General features: G+C 37.2%; 2 protein-coding genes across 8 annotated transcripts in view; one reads left to right on the plus strand and one right to left on the minus strand.

Annotated features, from left to right (window-relative positions):
* Positions 1–1,876: 1,876 nt before the first annotated feature.
* On the minus strand, positions 1,877–6,502 carry fbxo36a (F-box protein 36a; the record flags this gene model as incomplete). Its single annotated transcript, XM_079874454.1, has 4 exons — positions 1,877–2,109; positions 5,434–5,606; positions 5,700–5,808; positions 6,407–6,502. 4 exons carry the CDS (start codon positions 6,500–6,502, stop codon positions 1,921–1,923), a joined length of 567 nt encoding a protein of 188 aa, XP_079730580.1. The 3' UTR covers positions 1,877–1,920.
* A 407-nt stretch (positions 6,503–6,909) lies between these two features.
* The window catches only part of trip12 (thyroid hormone receptor interactor 12), a 68,742-nt gene continuing 51,877 nt past the window's right edge, over positions 6,910–23,774 (plus strand). For 3 of the 7 annotated variants that reach the window (XM_079874323.1, XM_079874325.1, XM_079874329.1), the window contains exon 1: positions 6,912–7,035. The gene's annotated coding sequence lies outside the window, so the exon portion shown is untranslated. Of the gene's footprint in view, positions 7,036–9,720; positions 9,751–23,774 lie in introns of all 7 variants that reach the window. The other 4 variants (XM_079874324.1, XM_079874326.1, XM_079874327.1 and 1 more) reach the window with 4 other exon arrangements.

The raw sequence follows: 23,774 nt of genomic DNA on the forward strand, positions 1-23,774 counted from the left end.
CAGCGATCTGTCACATTTAAAAGCGCCAAAACGGTAGCCTATTTATTGTTTGAATTTCGTAATAAAATTGACAGAATCTGAGAGCTGAGAATTTGTTTCATATCAACAGTAACCCGCTCTGTCTTGTCTGTCGGTGTCCTCTTTGGTTTGCAATTTTTCTCTGTGTGAGTGAATGGCCTGAGAGCGTGTGAAAAGGGCCAATTGTGTGAGTCTCACGCTGAATGATTAAGAGTTGGCAGCTCTAAGTACATGTGACAAGGACACTGTAAACTAAAGTGTTACTAAAAAGACAACCAGCAAAACAAGGGTTTTATGTAATTTACTAGTTTTGACTCTAGTTACCAAATGAGTGTCACTAGTTTTGTATGCTGGTGGTTTCAAACACTCTCAAACACTCAGTCCAAAACGGTCTTAGATTCACAGTAGCCTATCATATATATATATATATATATATATATATATATATATATATATATATATATATATATATAATTGACAGAGAAGAGATATAATTTAGATTTTACCAGAAATTTTAACCGAAAAGGCAAATGGCAAATCTGTCACGTGTTGCAATTTATCACACGATAATGAGTAGTAACTTTAATCAACACGACAGATTTGGCTGTAAACATAGCCCTGCAAATATTCAGTACTAGGCTACAGCACTACTGTGAATATGATTACTTTTAAACATAGTTCGATAAATAAGACATTATTATTAAGTAGGCTAACTTACAACAACCGCTGCGACTCCGAGTGCTGTTTCGTTTTTGAATGGTTGAAGAGAATTGTTCAACAAATCACTCAGTAAGACAGTCACGTGTCACCACTTACTGGCTGAGTGATTCAAGCTATGGATTCAACCTGCAGAAAAAAAAAAAAAAAAACGGTTTCACAGACTAGGCTTAAACCTATTGTAGACTAAAATGCATGTTTGAACAGTTTAACTGAAAGCAACTTGCAATGACATATCCTAAAATATCTCAGTGCCATTATTTTGTCTCAAGATGCACACCAGTCATTTTTAAGGCACATTTATAAAACCTATTTGAACTAAGGCCAAATTCTGGCTTAATTTAAGCCCTGTTTGTGAAACCAGGCCTTTATGTTTCATATGGTTTTCGCAGTGCTGAAAAGCCATTATGACCTATAGCCTATTATATTTCAATACAAATGTTTTTACTTAAGTGAAAATTAAATATATTTCTTCTCAAATCAATGTTAAAAACACCAGCTTCTATTGTGACAACTTACCCCATATGGTGTGTCATCATGTCTCAGGGACAATGTGAGTTCAGTGAAATGTATTTTTATTTAGCTGTATGTGTCTACACAAAATTAACTGCCTTTGAATGTTGTATAGGTTATTTTTAAAACTAAATAAAGAACATTCTTTAACTAGGCAATATAAAAAAATTAAAAAAAATTCTCAAGACTTTACGTTTCAAAACCACTTACAATTAAATTAAGGAATTAAAGCAAGGAATTTATCAAATAGAGTGATTTATTTCGACCATCTACAGTGAAAGTGTGTTGCATTGGTTTTGCACATGCAGTCACTTTATTAACGCGCGCCATCTGCTGGTCACTTTCCACACTGCAGTTAATGAAAAGAGCCAAACAGTCAATCAGAGACGTGCTGTTACACTGGGTGAATAATTCGATCATGTTCTTAAAAAAAAGACGAATTACGAATTACACGAATTACTAATAAAAAAAATTATAATTATGTATTGCATACATTAATAATTTCAAAGTAATGCTTTAATATTTTGGCATTCAGCATAGGATTTCATTTGAATGTTTCATAAACTTGTCATTAATCAATAACTGCAAGCATTAAAATACAGAAGTAGTAAATGAATGCACACTTTGATATCGTTTTAATTGTCCTGTTGATTGAGAGTTGTATTTAATAGCTCATGGAGATGCAGTATTGGCTTTATCTTCTTCCTCTGCAGGACAGGCCATGTTGCCATGTTCTTGTTTGTAATAAAACGTAAAGAAGATGTTCTTCCAACCCATGGCTTTCGCCAGCATTTCCATGTCTTCGGAAATCATATCACAAGCCATCACAGTCTGCTTCCAGACCTCCTCTGAGTTACATATCTGGACACACATGTACATTTACATAAAAACACATATATCACACTCTATCATTTCTGTAGCACAAAGTTTAAAGGGTTAGTTCACCCAAAATATTTTGTCATTAATTACTCACCCTCAAGTCGTTCTAAACCTGTTAGACTTTTGTTCATCTTCACACAAATTAAGTTATTTTTGATGAAATTAGTTGACAGCTACACAACTGATACTTTGACGCTTCAAAAAGTTCATAAAGAGATTGTAAAACTAATCCATATGAATTGAGTGTTTTAGTCCTAATTTTCTAAAGAGACATGATTGCTTTATATGATGAATAGTTTGAATTTAGGCTTTTATTCACATATAATCCATCAACTCACATCAGTGGTGGTATGAAGCTCAAGCATGTTCGCTTGATGTGCAAGAACCAATGAGGATCATTCTCGTGTTACGAGGCACGTTTGAGCTTCTGCAAGAACCAATGAGATTCATTCTCATGTTACGCAGCACTTTTGAGCTTCCTCAAGAACCAATGAGATTCATTCTCATGTTACGCAGCACGTTGGAGCGTCCGCAAGAACCAATGAGATTTATTCTCATGTTTCGCAGCATGTTTGAGCTTCTGCAAGAACCAATGAGATTTATTCTCATGTTTCGCAGCATGTTTGAGCTTCTGCAAGAACCAATGAGATTCATTCTCGTGTTATGCAGCATGTTTGAGCTTCTGCAAGAACCAATGAGATTCATTCTCATGTTATGCAGCATGTTTGAGCTTCTGCAAGAACCAATGAGATTTATTCTCATGTTTCGCAGCATGTTTGAGCTTCTGCAAGAACCAATGAGATTCATTCTCATGTTATGCAGCATGTTTGAGCTTCTGCAAGAACCAATGAGATTCATTCTCGTGTTACGCACGTTTGAGCTTCTGCAAGAACCAATGAGATTCATTCTCGTGTTACGCAGCACGTTTGAGCGTCCTCAAGAACCAATGAGATTCATTCTCGTGTTACGTAGCATGTTTGTGCGTCCTCAAGAACCAATGAGATTCATTCTCATGTTATGCAGCACGTTTGAGCTTCCTCAAGAACCAATGAGATTCATTCTCATGTTACGCAGCATGTTTGAGCATCCTCAAGAACCAATGAGATTCATTCTCGTGTTACGCAGCATGTTTGAGCGTCCTCAAGAACCAATGAGATTCATTCTCATGTTACGCAGCACGTTTGAGCGTCCGCAAGAACCAATGAGATTCATTCTCATGTTACGCAGCACGTTTGAGCTTCCTCAAGAACAAATTAAATTCATTCTTATGTTACGCATCACTTTTGAGCTTCCGCAAGAACCAATGAGATTAATTCTCATGTTACACAGCACGTTCAGCCCGTTCTCATCCCAAGGCGTCATATACTGACGCTTTTGACATTTCGTCTACATCCAACGCACATGGCACCCTTTAGCGTCAATATGAGACGCAGATAGATATGGGCCAGAAGGCGCCTCCTAGCGGTCTAACCCTAACCCTACCCCAGACCTAAACCTACCCATAACCGAATAAAGCTATCTGCATCTCATATTGACGCTAAAGGGTGCCATGTGTGTTGGATGTAGACGAAATGTCAAAAGCGTCAGTATATGACGCCCTAGGATGAGAATGCGTTAGCACGTTTGAGCTTCCTCAAGAACCAATGAGATTCATTCTCATGTTACGCAGCACGTTTGAGCTTCCTCAAGAACCAATGAGATTCATTCTCGTGTTACGCACGTTTGAGCTTTCTCAAGAACCAATGAGATTCATTCTCGTGTTAAAAGGATGGTTCAGAGTAAAATCAACCTAGGGTCCTTTGCACCATGACCTCGAGCCAAACACCCCCCAGAAGCCTTTTTTCCCTTGGTCGAACATTATTAAAGTTAGAGTTTATTTAGAGATATATCTAAATTAGTTCTAAATTTAATAATGTTCGACTAAGGGAAAAAAGGCTTCTGGGGGGGTATTTGGCTCGAGGTCATGGTGCAAAGGACCCTAGGTTGATTTTACTCCAGACCATCCCTTTAAGCAGCACGTTTAAGCTTCAGCAAGAATCAATGAGATTCATTCTCGTGTTACGCACGTTTGAGCTTTCTCAAGAACCAATGAGATTCATTCTCGTGTTACGCACGTTTGAGCTTTCTCAAGAACCAATGAGATTCATTCTCATGTTACGCAGCACGTTTGAGCTTCTACAAGAACCAATGAGATTCATTCTCATGTTACGCAGCACGTTTGAGCCTCCTCAAGAACCAATGAGATTAATTCTCGTGTTACGCAGCACGTTTGAGCTTCCTCAAGAACCAATGAGATTAATTCTCGTGTTACGCAGCACGTTTGAGCTTCCTCAAGAACCAATGAGATTCATTCTCGTGTTACGCACGTTTGAGCTTCTACAAGAACCAATGAGATTCATTCTCATGTTACGCAGCACGTTTGAGCTTCCTCAAGAACCAATGAGATTCATTCTCGTGTTACGCAGCACGTTTGAGCTTCTACAAGAACCAATGAGATTCATTCTCATGTTACGCAGCATGTTTGAGCTTCCTCAAGAACCAATGAGATTCATTCTCATGTTACGCAGCACGTTTGAGCTTCCTCAAGAACCAATGAGATTCATTCTCATGTTACGCAGCACGTTTGAGCTTCCTCAAGAACCAATGAGATTCATTCTCATGTTACGCAGCACGTTTGAGCTTCCTCAAGAACCAATGAGATTCATTCTCATGTTACGCAGCACATTTGAGCTTCTGCAAGAACCAATGAGGTTTGTTCTCGAATGTCAAGCAGGTTCAGTTGAGCTTCTGTTTATGGTCACTGATCAGTGTTTATATGTGAATAAAAGCCTAAATTAAATCTGTTCATCATGTAAGGCGATTGAGTTTCTTCAGAAAAATTGGACTAAAACGCTCAATTCATATGGATTAGTTTTACGATCTCTTTATGAACTTTTTGAAGCGTCAAAGTGTCAGTTGCGTAGCTGTCAACGGAGGGACAGAAAGCTCTCAGATTTCATCAAAAAAAGCTTAATTTGTGTTCTATAGATACACGAAAGTCTTATGGGTTTGGAACAACATGAGGGAGTAATTAATGACAGAATTTTCATTTTTGGGTGAACTATCCCTTTAATAGGCTACTTAGTGTTAGGGGTTATGAGCAATAGTAAAAGTGATGTTTTCTTTAGCAATGATCAGTAATAATAAAACAGATTCAAAATTTTTACAATGTAAAATATTATTTGATAGACATGAAACCTTCATTTAGCTAAAAAAAACAAAAAAAAAAAAAAAAAAACAGAGAAAGGGACAGAGTATTGTTCTAACCTTCTTAAACCTGTTTGAGGTTTGGCTGAGACAGCCAATGTCCTGAATGGACATGAAGGAAAGGATTTTAAGGAGCAGTCGGTCAGGTAAGCGTTCCAGGTAGTCAAAATGCCCTTGACACAAAGCCAAAGTGTACTCCAGAATCCTGGTGCCAAACACCACAGCTAACCGCTCTAAAATCAAGAATAGCATTCACAAATCATGATTGCAAGTTGGATCACATATTTAAATGTAAAGCTGGAGAATAACTCAGACTGGATCGGTACCCTGCAACTTTGAATCATTCAAAAAGTCATGGTGGAACATTTTTATCTCTCCAGGTGCTGTCCCTCTGAATTCAGTTCGGACTGAAATCTTCCACCACCTCCATATAAGCTGTTGGTAATAAAGAGTTATGAAACGCTTAATAATATATTTTTTTGTTGTTTTGTTATCTTAGTATGACTGATATTAGTTAAAGTTAAAGAATTTACATTCCTATTTTTATGGAATATTGACATAATGATTATAAATGATTCATCTGTGCAGATTTTTATTTTTTTAAATCCATGTGCCCTTGTTATCTTTAATCACAATAATTTCTCCTCCCTCTTGCAGAAACATCTCTTCTCTGATGACGTCACCACTGGCACGAGGGCGGGACAACCTGTCACTCACATGAGATTGACCAATATCAAACCACAACCAATTCGCGATGGACAAAATCAAGTCCCGCCCTGCATTTTTCTTTTTCGAGAAGCCGTTTTGCTCCGATATGTACTGTACATCACAATATAGGGAAGAAAAGACAATTGCAACTTCTGTTTCATGCCGATTTTAACAGGATAATCAATTTTGCTTTTCAGACATGGCAGACAATATGCTGTTTTTGCTATTCAGGTAACCTAATGCAAAAATTCACCACCACATTTAAATATTTGTCCCTTCGTAATCTCAATTGAATTATCATTTTGTGTAGGCTACTGTTAAATACCTCTTTTTGTGTGATACAAAATTGGTAGTAGTCTTTAGAGGGAGGTGGACCTTGTCCAGCAGTTTCAAACAGAATTTCATCCAGCAGAGATGCCATATTTGGACGCTTATCTGTTACCATGACAACTGGTATACAAAAAAAACGATATTTTCTACAGAAATGTTTTTTTATTTTTTTTATTTTACATATTCACATCTGGCTTGACAGAAACACATATGTCTAAAATCGTTTAAAAAAATAATTAACACAAAATGATGTATGGGTGAACGGTTTTTTAAGATGGTGGTGTTGGAGGGGTCACGACCCGGCGGATTGATATTCTGAAATCTTGACGTACATTTCTGATGCACTAGTGATACACTCATAAAGCGCGGGGTTAATGGTGACACAACCCGTTCGCAATAGCTCCAATGAACGTTATTCTCGTAGTTGCGGTGGTTGATAAGGCTTCGGCGCGCCGGTTGCTGGCATAATCGTTGTTCTTTACTGTTGGAAGTAGTGCGTTGCGGAAGCACGGAACGCTGTGGGAGCGGATGTGATGCGGCAGTTCGCAGGTCGCTCAGCTGATGAAGGTAAAGCTGCTGCTGCTGCACTGTGTCTAACAGCTACTACAACACTGGAACAAATAGGTAATTACAATAACACCAAAAATATACATATATATATACGTAACTTCAATGTCCGGGGATCGTCTTACCTCCTATGCGCATCGGAGCCCTTCGTGTGAATCAGCAGCCGTGTAATATGAGTGAGAAAAGCCAGACGAAAGAAAAAAATGGTTTCCAGTTGTCATCCCTCGAGCCCATTTCATGTTTCCCTTGTTTGTTTCTGTTTATGTATTAGTGTTATATATTCACTTTTTGGCATTGGTATTATGGTATAGACAATAAGCCACTCGAATCTTTTTTTAATAACTTTGGAGAGATATCGCGAGCGAATTGAGACTCGTTTACATCCCCTTTGAAAGAAATATTCGGGACATTATAACCATAAAGATGAGACCTGCATCTGAGTAGCACAATGTATATGACGACTCATTTTCTGGTGGTTTTATTAGTTTTTTTAAGGGATGGGCCAGTTTAGAGATCTGTTAAGATAAATAACATTCTGGCCCACGAACTAACGTTAGAAGGTAACGAGAAATGATTTCAAGTTTCTCTCTATTTCTCCTTTATTTGTCAGTAATGGCACAAAACGTCTAATTTAAATGAGGAAGTTTCGATGCATCACAAGTGTTGATTTGTCTGTCGTATCCAGTCGTGTTCAGGTGAATGTTGATTAGTGTAGCTGGTGCTGGTAGTTTGTTTACGTCTTCAGTCACTTTGACCTGATCTTGCCCGCATACACGTCGACAGGAGACCGGCTTTGCTCTTTAGCTTTGCCATATGTAGGCCAAATACTGACAGCAACGGTACAGTCTTCCTCTTTTTAGTGCTATTGTATTGAATGTTCACATTATACTATGTTTTTTTGTGATGTTGTAATTAATGCCTGTTATTTGTTGTTAATCGCTTGTCACGCTTCGTCCCTTCAACAGATTAGCATCGGTTAGCCGTGCTAACAGTTAGCACCAAAGACAGCTTAACACAAAACCGTGCCCTTTTCTTATCCAACGCTTAAAACTAGTTCAAGCTGTTTGTCGGTCTTAAAAATGTGTTCATTTGCGAGTGGCTAGATACGCTGATGGTTTTGAGTGTTTTATCTAACTTAGCATGGCTAGCGTGAGGGCTAGCATTAGCTGATCGTGATTATCACCTGGACTTCGTTAACTTCACTTAAATTCTCTCCCCGTCGTGTGTTGGTGACTGTGGTGCCTTACAACAACCGTGGCAACGTAGTTTTGAATGTCCACGCATTTTTACAGAACCACCGCAGATGTTTTGATTTCGCAAAAGCGCCTCTGCAGGGCCACAAAACGCGAGACCGGTGTGTAAGGCCTTGGAGTGCGAAAATCAACTTATCATGCTGTATTTAGTTTATTTCTAACTAACTAAACTCGTGTTTGTTTTTGTGTGGTGAAATTGTGTGTGGTTTGGTTGTGTAAGGGCAGTGCGCTGGTCTAGGCTGATTGGAGTTTGTTTCATGGACTGGGCAAAATAAACAAAAGGATCGGCTCAGGCCTGTGCTGAGAACGGCCTTCATAATCATGTCGTATTTTCATGTCAACAGTCCAAATACACACAGCAGCACAATTCCCAGTCAGCAAACTGCGCTTGATCGGATCTAGCGATGGGTTTGTTTCGTTTTTATGGTCGTATGAAGGAATTCAACTGCTAATCGTCGACAACAGTTCAGGGAAGTAACGTTAGAAGTCTCAGTAGTGTGCTCACTGCACAGGGTATGTTTGACATGTTTTGAGCTGTTTGTTAATTGTTTGGCGTTATGGTCGAAATTAGCGCTTTTCGTGTTCGGTTCTGTAAATGTTCGTGTTGTTTATTTGACGTTTAGTAGTTTCAATGTCGTGGACGTTGCTGTAGTAGCTTTAATGGTGGTGTCGTTGTGAGAAGGAAGGCCTTTAGGCTCGTTTGAACAAAACATAATCATATTTTCTGTCAAAATCCATCATATTTGAATGTTAACGGCTGTCTTTAAAAACCTCGCGAGCTGACGACCTAGACACCGTTTTTATGCGACACGATCTCTTTTCGGACGTTAATTTCGTTTGTATGTGTATATTATTTTATTAAAGATATGGGTATACTCTGTTTATATTAATGACGCACACTTGAATGGAACGGTAAACAACAACACAATTATCTATTATCCTCATATATATATATAGAAAAGCAGCATACTTAATCTGTGGGATGTTTGTACAATGCCTAATTAGTGAACATAATTTGTACCTTTTTCATTTGAGTGAGTAGGAGAGGCACAATTATGGTTGTAATGCATGAAACAAGCTTAGTTTATTAAGTTAAAATGTGTTCTATCCCTGTCAGTGTAGCTGAATGTGGTTAGAGACACATTTTATAATCTCATCTAAAGTCATATAGGGGTTATATAGAGTGTGATTAAGTATAGCCTATTCATTCAGTATTTCTCATCCTTTTTCTTATGATATTACAGTCAGTTTTAGTGTTTCTAAAATGTCTTGCATATCAAAGAATGACATTTGACATCAAGTTTTGATTATATTACTGAACAAAATGGCTGCCACATTAGTCTGCAGTTGTAATTTAATTCATCTCTGATTTTACGTTGTCATCATTTAATGGAATAACACATTTGACTAAAATCAACTTTTTTTTCACTCCCCCCCCCCACCCCCCTCCTTCCTTCACCCATTATTGTCCACGTTCTTGTCGCCCTAGGCTGCTGGTTGAGGCATTTGCACACGGCCGGTAAGTTCGCATAGCGCTTGCCGTTACCTTCACGCTAACAAGATGTGTCCAGTGTGGGACAGGTGTGGTGAAGATTGGGGTTAAACAGGAAGTTGACAATCTTGGTTTGGCAGTTAAGTTTCTTGACATCCAGAATATATGGCTTGGGAAGGGGAGGATGTTTTTTTACATTATTCAGATTTTTTGCTTTAATTGTAGCATTTAGATTTGTTGTATGTGGATAACATTTAAGTGGTTCAGTATGAAGATGAACAAGCTTGCTGTGAAGAAAGGATGGTTCTGCCTGAGTTTTAATGGTCTTCCCACTGACTAAGGAAAGCAGTGTACTCTATTAGGTAATAACCATTTTTAATATATTCAAAATGAGCACCCAGTTAAAGTCAACATAAAATCAAAATTGACCTCATTTCCTTTATACAGTTCCTGGTTTTGTGTAAGGAAACTGTGAATGATTCATCAGAGTGCATTATTTAAAAGAAAAAATGTTTATCTTTCATTAGAATGTGATGACCTGCTCCACCTCTGAAACAAATTTCCTTTTTGACTTATTTTTCAAACCCTTTCTAATCTAATCACCTCCGAAACCATTTTCATGATCCAATCAATTCCTAATGGATAAATAGGAAAAGTCTAAATGAAAAGTCAAAGTATTTATTCATTTTGGACACATTGAAGGACAGGACAGTATCTCCTGTATGGCAGGGTTCCTCTTGCTGCTTTATACTGTCTCTCGGCAGGCTTCAGGACCATTTTTAGTTTACTTGAGCTGATCTCGTGTCAGTTATAACTGGGGTGAAGTAATTAAAACCATTAGTTTCTCCTGCCAGCGGTAGTGCCAAGCAAGTAAAATTGTAGGGAGAGTCGTATTTAAGACCACTGAATATTTAGATACAATTAGTTTTTTTGAATAGCAACAGCTTGTTCATACAGTTTTCACCTTTTTCTTGAAAAATAATAAACAACCCTCTAGGGACACGCAGATGCTCGAGTCGCCATTGGCAAATTTTCTATTTTACTCGCCTGACTTTTTACATGGAATGCGAAAAACAATGCAAATGAGCAAATTCTATGTAAATAAAAAATATAATTGTTTTCAAACATTATTAAAGACAGTCTGTAAAAAGAACCAATAATCAAACTACAAGCAAGTAGTTTTTCAGGTAGATCTAACAGTAGTTATATACAGTTTACTTACAGAAATTGAATAAAGTATTGAAATGTAAATTAACACTGCAGTCTTCACTGTATAAACGCAATCTAGATTAATCTTTGTTAAAGTTACAAATGTTATTCAGTCAAGAGCAGTGATAGATTTTTTTGTATTTTCAGTCATAGAGAGTATTTGTTGTTTGTTGTTTTTGACTGCTGTTACTTTAAGACATAATGCATGGATCCAATATACTGATACACATGCGTTGTCTTTCTCGACTGTTTACATTCACTTAAGACATTACCGACTGTTTACTAGGATCCTCACCAAGACGGGCATTTTGATATCATTTTGTGTGAACTTGTCCATTCAAGCACAAGACGTGAAAGAGAACGCTATTCAGTATTTACATGCTGTCAGACGCGGCTTGATGTGCGCGCAAGTCCAATGTGTGTGCACAATACTTCTCACACAGCGTGTGAGTGCCGAATTGATTTCTTTCACGTCTTCTTGCGCTTGAATGATTAAAATTGGCAAGGCTTAAAAACGTGCAAATTCTAAATTTTCATGTCGATGCAGCACTGGCCCGATCAGGACAGAGCCCATTCTGTCAACTCTTGGCCATTGTGCAGTCCTTATTGTCGAGCCCTGCGTTTGGTTCTAGTGCGTCAATTCTCCTTATGTGGCATCTTTCTTTCTCTCACATGCACATGTGACAGAGGGCACTCTCAGCCAAGCAACGGTGCGTAGAGCTCAGCAGGCAGCAAAATATATCTGAGTTAGAGGCAAAAAAAATTATTTATCACAGTCACAGGTGATTTAAAGACAATGGGTCTCATTCACTAAGCATCCGTACGCACAAATTTGTGAGTGAAATGTGCGAATGAATGATTTTAAGAAAAAATCACGATTCAGCCAAAATTTCATGAAATTTCAAATTTATTCCAAAAAAACTGAAACCACACGTACGATAAAAGCATTTACTCTGTACGGCCTTATCATGTTAAGAAGTTATATTTCATCCTAACATGACTATAATTCCATTGAAATATGTTGCATTATTTGTACTAATTCATATATAAAATTATATACAAAAATTATTAAATACAATTTAATTTCATCTTAAATACATTCCACCATATACAGATAAAGAGTAAGAAAAGCTGCAAGGTTTCTCTGAATAATGCAGTTATACGCGTATGTACAGCTGGCTAATGTGAGGTCTGTAATCTGGGTCTGTATAAAAGGTGTTTATTGTGAGAACTGGGGAGAATGGCACACTTGGCATTGCTCGAGGATCAGGCGCATCTGCAGACAGCGGCAAGTTTGACGAGAGTGACGAAAGTCTGAAAGGAAAGTGTGTGGAAAGCCCTTATATGGAGATGGTTTGTGTGTATTATATGCAAATGAATAGCCTTGTGCACGCGGCTGCTCATTTAGAATACTCCAAATTCACTAACATCAGAACAAGGTTAAGAACAAACTCATGTGCGTACAAAAGTGTTTGTGAATTCGTGAGAAGTTCTCCTGTGCGTACAAATAAGAAATAATCAATGCAGTTATTAATGAATGAGACCCATTTTTTTTTTGCACATATGCGAGGGATTTTCTCTCATTGTACAGGGTTGATGAAACTACCATCAGATGTAACGCAGGCCAATAAAATGATATAGGAAACCAAAAAAAAAAGGTAATCGTGACGTGTACCACACAAGATGGATGTAATGATTACTTAATTTATTGGTGATCATTACGTCATTGTTTGTTACCCGTGGTCTGTTACTCTGTTCTTCAACGTGATTGTGTAATAGTAGAATAAACAGTAAAGTCCTTGGGGGAAGTTAAGTTTGTTACGTCTGAGTCTCTGGGCCTATTGCTTGTAAAATATTGCCTTTGATTGCACTGCAGTGATTACGTGATACCTTCAGCAAGTTAATTGACAGTTTGAAGGCAAACTTTGGCAGCCATTTCTCTCTACATTCCTAAATTAAGACAACAGGAGTGTTTATTTAGGGTATTATGCCTTTGTCTTTGCAGTGTGAACTTAGTTTGTAGAGTTTTTAAGAAACAAGACAAGAATGTGTAATTGTGATCATTTGTGTGCATAGGCACTTTGAAAATTCTTCAACAGAATTGGACTACCACTAAATTTTCTTTAAGAAATGTGTGTGCTTGCGTATCTGTATGCATTTGTCCATTTGTATGTCTCATTCCTCACCACTTCTGGAAATGAAAAAGGAGAACTTTTTAATTGCCTTAACTTCCACTTAAATTTCACTCTCCTGCAAGGATCCATTTTTAGTGGCTGGACCATATTTAAAATGACATTTGCCCTGAGTAAAATGAATCCAGGCTAAGAGTGTAAATCCCTGCCCCCCATCTCACAACTTCGACAAATGTTGCAATGTAGGCTTTTATTTTATTCCACAAAAGTTCTTCAATAGTCTCATATGAACCTCTAATCAGTAGGGCTGGGCAATAGGGCAAAATTATCGCGATACAATTTTTTGCATATTATCAGTCTACCATGGTTCGGCACTCACTTGCACCGTGGCTCATCTCAAATCTGACGACACATACGCATCTATATGTTAAAAAAAAAATTTTTAGGCTAATGTATGTTTCTGTCGATAGATACGCATTCTGGCTTCCCCTAAACTTTGTTCAGTGCGAGTGCCGTATGCTCTATATGACCAGTCATTTACGCTGTCGTCACCTAGGGGTTGATAATGCGGCAAATGCGCAAGCACAGGAGAGACCTGAACAGCACACATTGCTATCTGTGTTTAAACTAAACTCTTTTATGCCTTGCCAATTTAAACATTCAAGCACATTTTTTTTTTAAGATAAGTGTTTGTTTGACGCAGTTTTAGTTTTCCTAAATTTCTAAACTTTTAGTTGTACAAATCATCAGATTTAAAATAACATAAAAAATTCATAATATTTAGAGCTTTGAAGTGCTGGAAAAAGTGTGTAGCACTTGGAAAGCCCTCGAAAAGTGCTTGAATTTCACTTTAAAAAGATTGTATGAACCCTGAGATGAATAATGTAAAAAAAAAAAAAGACTATTTCTGCCACAATACCACAGTTAGCGTTACTACATCAAATCTATGGTTAACGCTGATGATTTGTGGATTCAAGAAACCTTTTAAAACTTGTTTGTTTCTCCTGGTTTCCATGTTAGTGTTGTTTGATCTGATACCTGATAAATGAAGCTTTGTTTTAAATAACTTTTGATTAAAAGTAACCACATTACTCTGATGTGGAGTCTCATTTTGAAATTTTATGGCTCATGGTTTTCATTTGTAAAACTTAGCCAACATTATATAGCCTTTGTGTGGTAAATTGATTGGTTTTATGTTCTGGCATGTTCTTAGGGTGTTGCTATAGATGGGTTGTGAATTATGATTTATAATAACAATTCCTCCTGGTTTCCATGTTAGTGTTGTTTGATCTGATACCTGTATTTTATAACAGAGAATTCTGTGCTGAATTTGGATACTTCCCATTAGTTCTCGCAGCGAGTCTGTGGTGAATTCAAATGCTTTGAGCGCTTACTGGATCTCCTAGCACAGTGAAGTAATGGTGTCTTGAGGTCGCCCGCGTGTAAACCTGCTCTAAGCTTGTGCTGCACTATTATTGCTCCGAGCTGATAAACAGTCCACGCAGCATTAAACGATTAGCGCGATTTCATTCCACTTTCATTTTGTTAACCATTTGATTAGACCGTTAGATTTAACGTTTGATTAAATGTTTGGAAAAATAATCATTAGTTCCAGCCCTCAGTATATTCTCACTTTTCCTCCAAACATTTCATATTGTAGATGTAGGTGTGCTTCTGCTAAAAGTGATCATTTAATTCCATTTGAATGTCAATCATGAAAATATCCGGTTATGTAGGCTATAGGTTGTAAAAGATTTTCATAACAGCACTTGTCAAAATCAACACCCACAGATTTCCGCTCAAAGCTCAGCAGGGTTTCTGGTGTATAAAACACCCGTCATTCACAAAATTATATACCCCATTGCTTGAGTATTTTTTTATTATTGTATTAGAATTTTGACAGCGTTTTGAATAACTGTTTCTTAGCATTGTTTAGGAGAATAACACTTTTATTTTCAGGTCTTACACCAGTTATGCATAATGAACAATGTGTAAATTTTTAAACTGTGTCCTCAGATAAAGGTTAGAAACAGATTTCGCTTTGCATATCAACACCTTTATCATACAAGCTGCTTGCCAGCTTTTCTGGTGGCTTGTATGTATATCAGTTTGAGTTTTGATTTGACAACCCTAGAAAAATGATGTTTTGATGTTTCAATGAGTTCATGTTCAAACTCATCATTTGTAAATAGACTAATTTCAACACCATATACAATTGTTGGGGGCTTCAAATGAAGCTTTGTTTTAAATAACTTTTGATTAAAAGTAGTGGTGGGCCGTTATCGGCGTTAACGCGCTGCGTTAACGCGAGACTCTTATCGCGCGATAAAAAAAATATCGCCGTTAATCTATTCCCCAAGTTGCGTTGGGAGATGATGACGCAATCTACCCGCGGCCGCGAGGTAAACCCGGCTGCAACGCATATTCGTCGTCATCTTAAGTAAACACGGCTGAAAGTGAAAGCAGCAACATCCATTATTTGGACTTGGTTCGGATTTAAGCCGTCCGACAAACAGCAGCAAACTATAGACAGAGTGTGTGGGGTAACGGTTCGGTAAGTTAACACACGACTAATCCGTTCTACAACCTCAAATTCAAAACGAAACATGATATCACTGAATACCAGCGCGCGCGTATTATTCTCATTCCAATATATCTTAGTGGTGTAACGTTAACACATAATCTCTGTCTATGCCCGATTTTAAGAATCGTTGTTGTGTTTCTTTTTAACGGAAAAGACATTAGTTAGACAATATTATCACTTTAAATTTGGGGTTTCATAAGATCAAAGCTATAATAAACATTAGACCTACTTAAGTCTCTGCAGCTATTGTAGCCTACTTAAATTTTATTTATCTGCAAAATTATGTTGTATACTTACAGTTTTGCACAATATATGTTCTCAAAACTACATATACCCTTTAAAAAAAAATACATTTAGCAGTTGTTTAGCAGGGTCTGTGTAACCTGTTCTGAAATGGTTTTATTATAATATACTGTATATCGTTATCGCAAGAGGCTGCAATGTATATCACAATATAGATTTTAGGCCATATCGCCCATCCCTAATTGATAGCCTATAGTAGTTGATAATAACATAGGCCTACCTAATGTTGCCTATGGACTGTAACAGTACAGTAGTAACCTTTACAGTCTATGAGTAGAACAGCTTTCTCAAGCAGTTTGTGATGCATTGTGGAAACAGGAGATGAGCCCCTGGTCTAATACGCCACCTGGCTTGAGAAACCCGTTCTCAAAGACTTACTTTTATAGTCATTATTTGGGTAGCACACATATTCTGAATGCCTTCGGCAGAATTCAAATGAGCCATTTTAATCTAGATTAATCTAGATTAATTTCAAAATTAATCTAGATTAATCTAGATTAAAAAAATTAATCTATGCCCACCTCTAATTAAAAGTAACCACATTACTCTGATGTGGAGTCTCATTTAGAAATTTTATGGCTCATGGTTTTAATTTGCAAAACTTAGCCAGCATTATATAGCCTTTGTGTGGTAAATTGATTGGTTTTATGTTCTGGCATGTTCTTAGGGTGTTGCTATAGATGGGTTGTGAATTATGATTTATAATAACAGTTCCTATTAGAGCTACACGATTAGCCGTTAAAAGATCGCAAACTCGATTCAAATACCACACAATCTAATTCTTAATGACAACGATTACACTATGTCTATTACGCCTGTTTCACATCGCAAGCGTCAGTGGAGTGTGAACAGCACGTATTTTTTGTTGCCTATGTTAATGAATGAGAGGGTCGGCCGTCATGCTCCGCTGACACTTGCGATGTGAAATTGTTTTTAAACCAAGGATTTTAGGAGAATAGGGACTGTGGTTCACCTTTGAAAGTACGATCATCATACTGCAACTCTCAAATCTGCGTTTGCGCTGCCGTTGATCCGGAGAGGGCAGCTGCCATGACAAAGTGTTTGTCATTGAATCATTAATTTAAAAGATTTATTCACAAACGCTGATTCATCCAGTCTTTATGAATGAGACATTGACTTATTTCAAATAATTTTTTATTTTGTTCAAATTAATATTTTTTTTAAATATAGCACGGCAATAAACATTTTGTCACAACCTTTAGTTTGCATGTTATTTTGTGTAGTTGTCCAGTGTTTTTTTCATTATCAATTATCCATAATTGTGCAATTATCCATAATTGTGCAGCTTTAGTTCATATGAATGTTATGCTTAATGATCGACAGTGTAGATACTGTAGTGGAAAATAAGTGTCTTGTGTGTAACTTTGAATATTGAGTGTTTTTAATTGGACAGTCAGTTTAGAACAGGGATTCCAATGCCATCTCATGGCAGTATTTTAAGTTTTGGTGAATTGGTAGCTAATTTATGAATTTGTACAATCTCAATCGTACTTTTTCATACGAACTGCTTACACCCCAGTGACGGATGTCTCTGTAATACTCATTGAGGTTGGGGATTCCCAAACTTTTTTGTCAGCTTAACCTCTTTTTTTTAATAACTTTTATTTATCAAGTGCAAGAGACAGACATAAAGTGCATACAGGAATACAATGTCTTTTTTCTTTTTTATGAACTTAAATGAACAACACCCCGCCTCCCTCTCCCCTCCCTCCCCAGACCCATATTCCACTTAAACATAAAAAAAAATAAAAAAAATAAAAAAAAAACTAAAAAAAACTAAATATGTACTCATACATACATTTATATACACCTATACCTACACGGTGGTAATAAAAAAAACAAAAAAACAATGTAAGGTGCTAGTGCTAATCATTAACAGTACAAAGTAAATATCAATCAATTGCTGCTTACTCAGTCATCAACAGCTTAACCTCTTTGACATAAAATATTTAGTTTAAGTAAATATTAAGCAAGATTAAGCAAATATTTAAATAATTTAAAGTGCCCCATTATGCTTTTTCGAAGATTACATTTCATGCAGGGTGTAATATAGCTGTTTGTGAATTTAAAAGTTCTAAAGATCAAAGTGCATGGCAAATACATATATTGTCTCCTAAAAGAAAGAATTGATTCTGTTTCGTTTCCAAAACGTGCTGTAAGCAGTAGACCAATTACAACAGACTGGGCCATCTGACCATACAGAGCCGAATAGTCTCTCGGAAAGGAGGGGTTTAGAGAGACTGGATCCTTGATCAAGCCCTTTCAGACACTGAGAAAAGAGGTGATGCTGCAATGTATGTTATGAGAAAATGAAAGTGTTTTTTGACCTTGAATGCATTAAACCTATTGTAGGAGACCTCAAAAATAAAATTAATATTAGGAACCTTTAATGTAGCATAATAGGGGCACTTTAAAAACACGTTGCAGTTATTAGACAGACAAGCTTTTCTTAGTGTTTTATTTTAAATAGTATGGGATGGACGACTTGGCCAAAAAATTCTACTCTGCATATTGTCATAGATTAGCCTGACGTCGTCATACTCAGATTCTAGTCAGAATATGAGTCTGATACTGCTCCATTGGGCTGTGATTAAGGGGCGTGTTTCAACCGAACCAGGAAAGAAAATGCCTCTCCACTCAATTGGATAGACCTACAACCAATCAGAGCAACGGAGTAAGTGACGTATGTTCTTCATTCATCTTTCCGATTGACAAATGCCTTGATCGCGGTTCTCTGTTCCTCTTTTAAAATTAATGCGCTGTCGATATCTTCTATAACAGACGCGATGGCGTAATCTACACATGATGTTTCATAAACAAAGTTTGGTAGGAGCACATTCAAATAATCAATCCAATCAACTTGTCATCAAACAATTACCATGTCAACTCTATCAGCATGAGAGGAGCCCTCTCCTCAGACAGCACGCTAAATATGCATTTATTCGATCTGACTTATTTGTAAGTGTGAACTCGTGAAATCTCAATTCTCCAGCGGCAGTCATCTTTGTTGTAAATGAATTCAACCCAAGCGCTCTTTGGTGACGTGGATGATTGTTACTGTTGATCATCTGTTCATCATCGTATAAAGCCCGCCATGACAATTGATTGGTCCGAACAGCTCTGGTTCGAGCATAATTCCTCCACAACGGATCAATTCCAGACCGAACTTCCCGACCTAAAAATGTTGTGGGCGGGGCTAAGTTCGGCTGGCATCCAGGCTAGTCATATATTGCTGTTGCGAATTAATAAGCATTTAATCTCTGAATTGCTGAAAACGTCTCATAAATTGCCGCTGCTGCGACATCCAGAAAAAAGAAGAAAAGTCATGTCGGAATGGAAGCTAGTGCGTGCCAGGGCCAGTCACTTCCGGGTCTTGATCGGGGCCTCATCTGGGCTTCCTCTGGGCCAAAGGCCAGGGGTTTTTGGCCCGCGGAATACCTTGGTCCAAAACGGGCCAGCTGGGGCTTGAGGGAGTGGTCATGAGCAAAGGCGGAGTTTATCTGAGTCAGGAGAGCTACTCATTTCCCATGTTTTCATAATAGCAAATTTAAAAGCTACTTATGTTAACCACTGCGTTAAGAAATATACACATTTATGGAAAATACCAGACTGCTTGAAGAACTTAATTAAATCATGTAGGCCTATGATTTTAATTGTGTATATATGTACTCCGGTTAAATCATATTCTCCTGTAAATCTCAACTCCTGTGTTCTGACTGAAAGGATAGACTTCTTGAAGTCAGACTTCCTCAGATCGCATCATTTCGTGAAAAATTTATATATCTTTTTAAATCCGAGATCTGAGGCTATTGCCCCTGCCTGGCACGTTGTTAGCCCTGGCTTGCACTAGGGCTGGGCGATATGGCTGAAAACTGTATCACGATATAAGTGTTTCATATCGGTCGATATCGATAATTATTGAATTTTTTTATAACATATTTAAAATAAGGACCAGTCCAGGAGACAAATATATTACATTTAAAGATTTTTTATTTTAAACTTAACCTACCTCTGATTATAATCCCATCAGTTATAAAGGCAGAAATGTCAACACGACCATGGAAAACTCAAAAGTCTAAAATCACAATGAACACTTAACAATTATCTCTTAACATTAAGGTGCAAAATTAAAGAATACGTAAGAAATGCTTTATAAAGGGGTGGGCGATATGGCAAAAATATAATATTACGATTTCTTTCTATAAATTCTATAAATCTATTTCTTTCTATTTTCTATAAATTATACATTGATACTTATTAAAGCTATTAATAAAGTTATTAGTCAATTAGTCAATAAAGTTATTAGTTTCTCTTTACATTTTGTTGTTTTATTAACATTAAAGGGATAGTTCTCCTAAAAATTCTAATTTTCATAATTTACTCTCTCACGTTGTTTTAAACTCGAATAAGTTTCTTTCTTCTGTTGAAAATAAAAGTTATTTGGAAGAATGACCAACAGTTGATGTACCCCAGTGACTTCCATAGTATATTTTTCTCCTATGGAAGTCAATGGGGACCAGCTACTGTTTGGATACCCACATTCTTCAAAATATTAATATTAGAAAATATTAGAAGGCAATTAATACAGGTTTGGAACAACATTAGAGTGCGTAAATAATGAGATAATTTTTATTTTTGGGTGAACTATCCCTTTAAGGACAAGCGGCAGCGTGTTTACTATTACTACTGTCTCTTTAAGAGCTGCGCGCGACGCGTCTATTATACACGCATTTGACAAGCAGATTTTCTCTCAATTTTCTCAAGTTTGCTTTCACTTAGTATTCAGGCGCTGGTAGACAGGCTTTTAGTGCATGTGAGCTTCACATGTATGCGCTGAGAAACGCACACGCTAGAACAGCGCATCAGCACGCGAATAACAGAGAAACTGACGACGGTCTTGCATAATCTGCAGATGACATTGGTCTGACTAAGGTCAGACTTTAAGTCAGGCGAGCTGACTTTTCCTGTTTTATCTAGTTACTAGAGAGTGAGTGCCTTTGTTCATGCAATCAAACTTGCTTTGCTGGTTTCTTCCGACGGAAAAAAAAAAATTATCGAACGTTTTATCGATTGCATTTTTTATTGATATTGATTACGTGTCTATCGCGATACATATCGTTATCGTTTTATCGCCCAGCCCTAGCTTGCACTTGCTCGACAGTGGAAAAGCTGATAATGAGGCCACTCTCTGCTGCCAACAGAAATAGACTATTTGCTTTTATAAAAGTTAAAGTGTCCCTATTATGCTATTTTAAAGTTTCCTAATTTTGTTTTGGTGCCCTCCATGCATCAAAGGTAAAAATGCAAAGGTTCATTTTCTCATAATATACATTGCACATCACCACATTTTTCAATGATTTGCAAACGACTCGTCGGGTGAATCAGTCTCTAAGTCCCTCCTTTCCGTGAGCCTACTCTGCTCTGATTGGCCGGGTCTGTTAGGATTGGTCTACCGCTTACAGCACTTGTCAGAAGCAAAATGCCCATTACCTTAACTGAACTTCAGCTCTGGAGGCTTCCTCAGTCCTCCTGCGCTTGTACACATTTTAGAGACCGTAAAGATCACGTCAATTTTACCATATCAATCTGAGCGCGAGTCCAATAACAATAACTGTATAGTGCATTTTCGACTTTACAACTTTGCAGAACATTTACATTCACAAACAGTTATATTACTCATTGCATTAAATCCAAAAGCTTTTTTTAGTGGAAAGAAATTTTAGTGGAAAAATGCTGGGAGACATTTATAGTCCCCGTGAACCTAAGGTTGCAACCGACTTTACTTCAGTGTTGACGTACTTCCAAGTAAAACAGAATATTGATTGCGGGGTTTTACTTTAGCGCACCTGACATCAGCCGTTAAACTGACATCAGAGAAGGAACGAGCAAATTTTCAGATTTTGATTAAAGATTACCACGACAAGCTATTTTTTCTGATTAACTTGCACGGATTAAATGTTCACCACAAGACTAGTGATGTGCACTAAACAAGTAAATAGGTCAATTTTGATTTCATGATGACTTTAAGTCAATGTGTTTATTTGACTACAGTTCAATAAACTTTTCTCTTATAAATCTGGTAAAAAGTCTACAGAAATGTTGGAAATTATGCAAATGTGCGAAATTCTAATGAATCCTACTATATGTTGCTTTCCCAAATGCACATTAGCGACATGCAGAGATGGTGTTTATGTGGAGTAGAGCTGCACGATTAATTGGAATTAAACCGAAATCGCGATTTGGCTTAGTGCGATGGGCTTGGCTTAGGGTTATGAAATAATCTTTTTTTTCTCTCTTCAGCCACAATGTGCAGCAGTGTTTACTGTGATCAGAGCCATTGAAAACACTGGGTCATGAACTGCTCGCATGTAATTGAACCCGGTGCAGCAATTTTCTCTTAAACACGCAGAGCATCAGACAAAATAAAATCATATTGCGGTTTTGATTAATTGTGCAACCCTATTTTTTAGGTTTTTTTGTTTGTTTTATGATATAATTAATTATCAGCTTTTCATCAACCCACTAACCCAAGTTGGGTTTAGAACAGCATAGTCGTTGCTTAAAGGAGAACTCCGGTCAATTTTAACATTGAGCTAATTTTTTTGTACATTTGGAGTGCTGTCAATACAGAGAACAACGACAAAAATCGGTGTTGCCTACACCGAGTTATTCTATTTTTAAAATTTGCACCCTGTTGACTTCAATGGGGCAAGTACTAAACCTGCTTTTAGCCTCTTAACATCCTTGATGTGTCATTACAAGTGCACAGAAAATGTGAGTGATTCCTTCTGAGTGAACACGAGTGAGTCTGACTGCAGTAGATGTGAAAGAAATGTATAAAAATGTTATTTAAGCCAGCGCAAATACCTTTGTTTACATCCTGTTTTTCGGTTGAAGTCCAAAGTAGTCGATTGCAGAGTTCACACGCATAGGTTTAATACCTATGATCACGCGCGTGAACTCGGCAATCGACTACTTTGGACTTCAACCGAAAAACAGGATGTAAACAAAGGTATTTTTTTCTTCTAATAAAAAAAAAAAACAAAGGTATTTGCGCTGGCTTAAATAACATCATTTTTATACACATCTTTCACATCTACTGCAGTCAGACTCACTCGTGTTCACTCAGAAGGAATCACTCACATTTTCTGTGCACTTGTAATGACACATCAAGGATGTTAAGAGGCTAAAAGCAGGTTTAGTACTTGCCCCATTGAAGTCAACAGGGTGCAAATTTTAAAAATAGAATAACTCGGTGTAGGCAACACCGATTTTTGTCGTTGTTCTCTGTATTGACAGCACTCCAAATGTACAAAGAAATGAGCTCAATGTTAAAATTGACCGGAGTTCTCCTTTAAGTTTGGTGGGATGTATGACTAGTGACGGAGATATGTGACTCTTGACCACACAACCAGTCACATGGGTCATTTTTTTTCTGAATAAATAAGCTTTCCATTGATGTGTGGTCTTTTAGGATAGGACAATATTTGGCCGAGATGCAACTATTTGAAAATCTGGAGTCTGAGGGTGTAAAAGAATCGAAACATTGAGAAAATCACCTTTAAAGTTGTCCATTTATGTTCGTCATTGCGCTGCATTCATTCACAAAAATAAATGTTTTATATATTTACGTTAGGAAATTTACTAAATATCTTCATGGAACATGATCTTTACTTAATATCCTAATGATTTTTGGCATAAAAGAGAAATCGATAATTTTGACCCATACAATGTATTGTTGGCTTTTGCCACAAATATACCCGTGCTACTTGTGGACTGGTTTTGTGATCCAGGGTCACATA

Source organism: Squalius cephalus (genome assembly GCF_949319135.1).
Source record: "Squalius cephalus genome assembly, chromosome: 6".
Lineage (NCBI taxonomy): Eukaryota > Metazoa > Chordata > Actinopteri > Cypriniformes > Leuciscidae > Squalius > Squalius cephalus.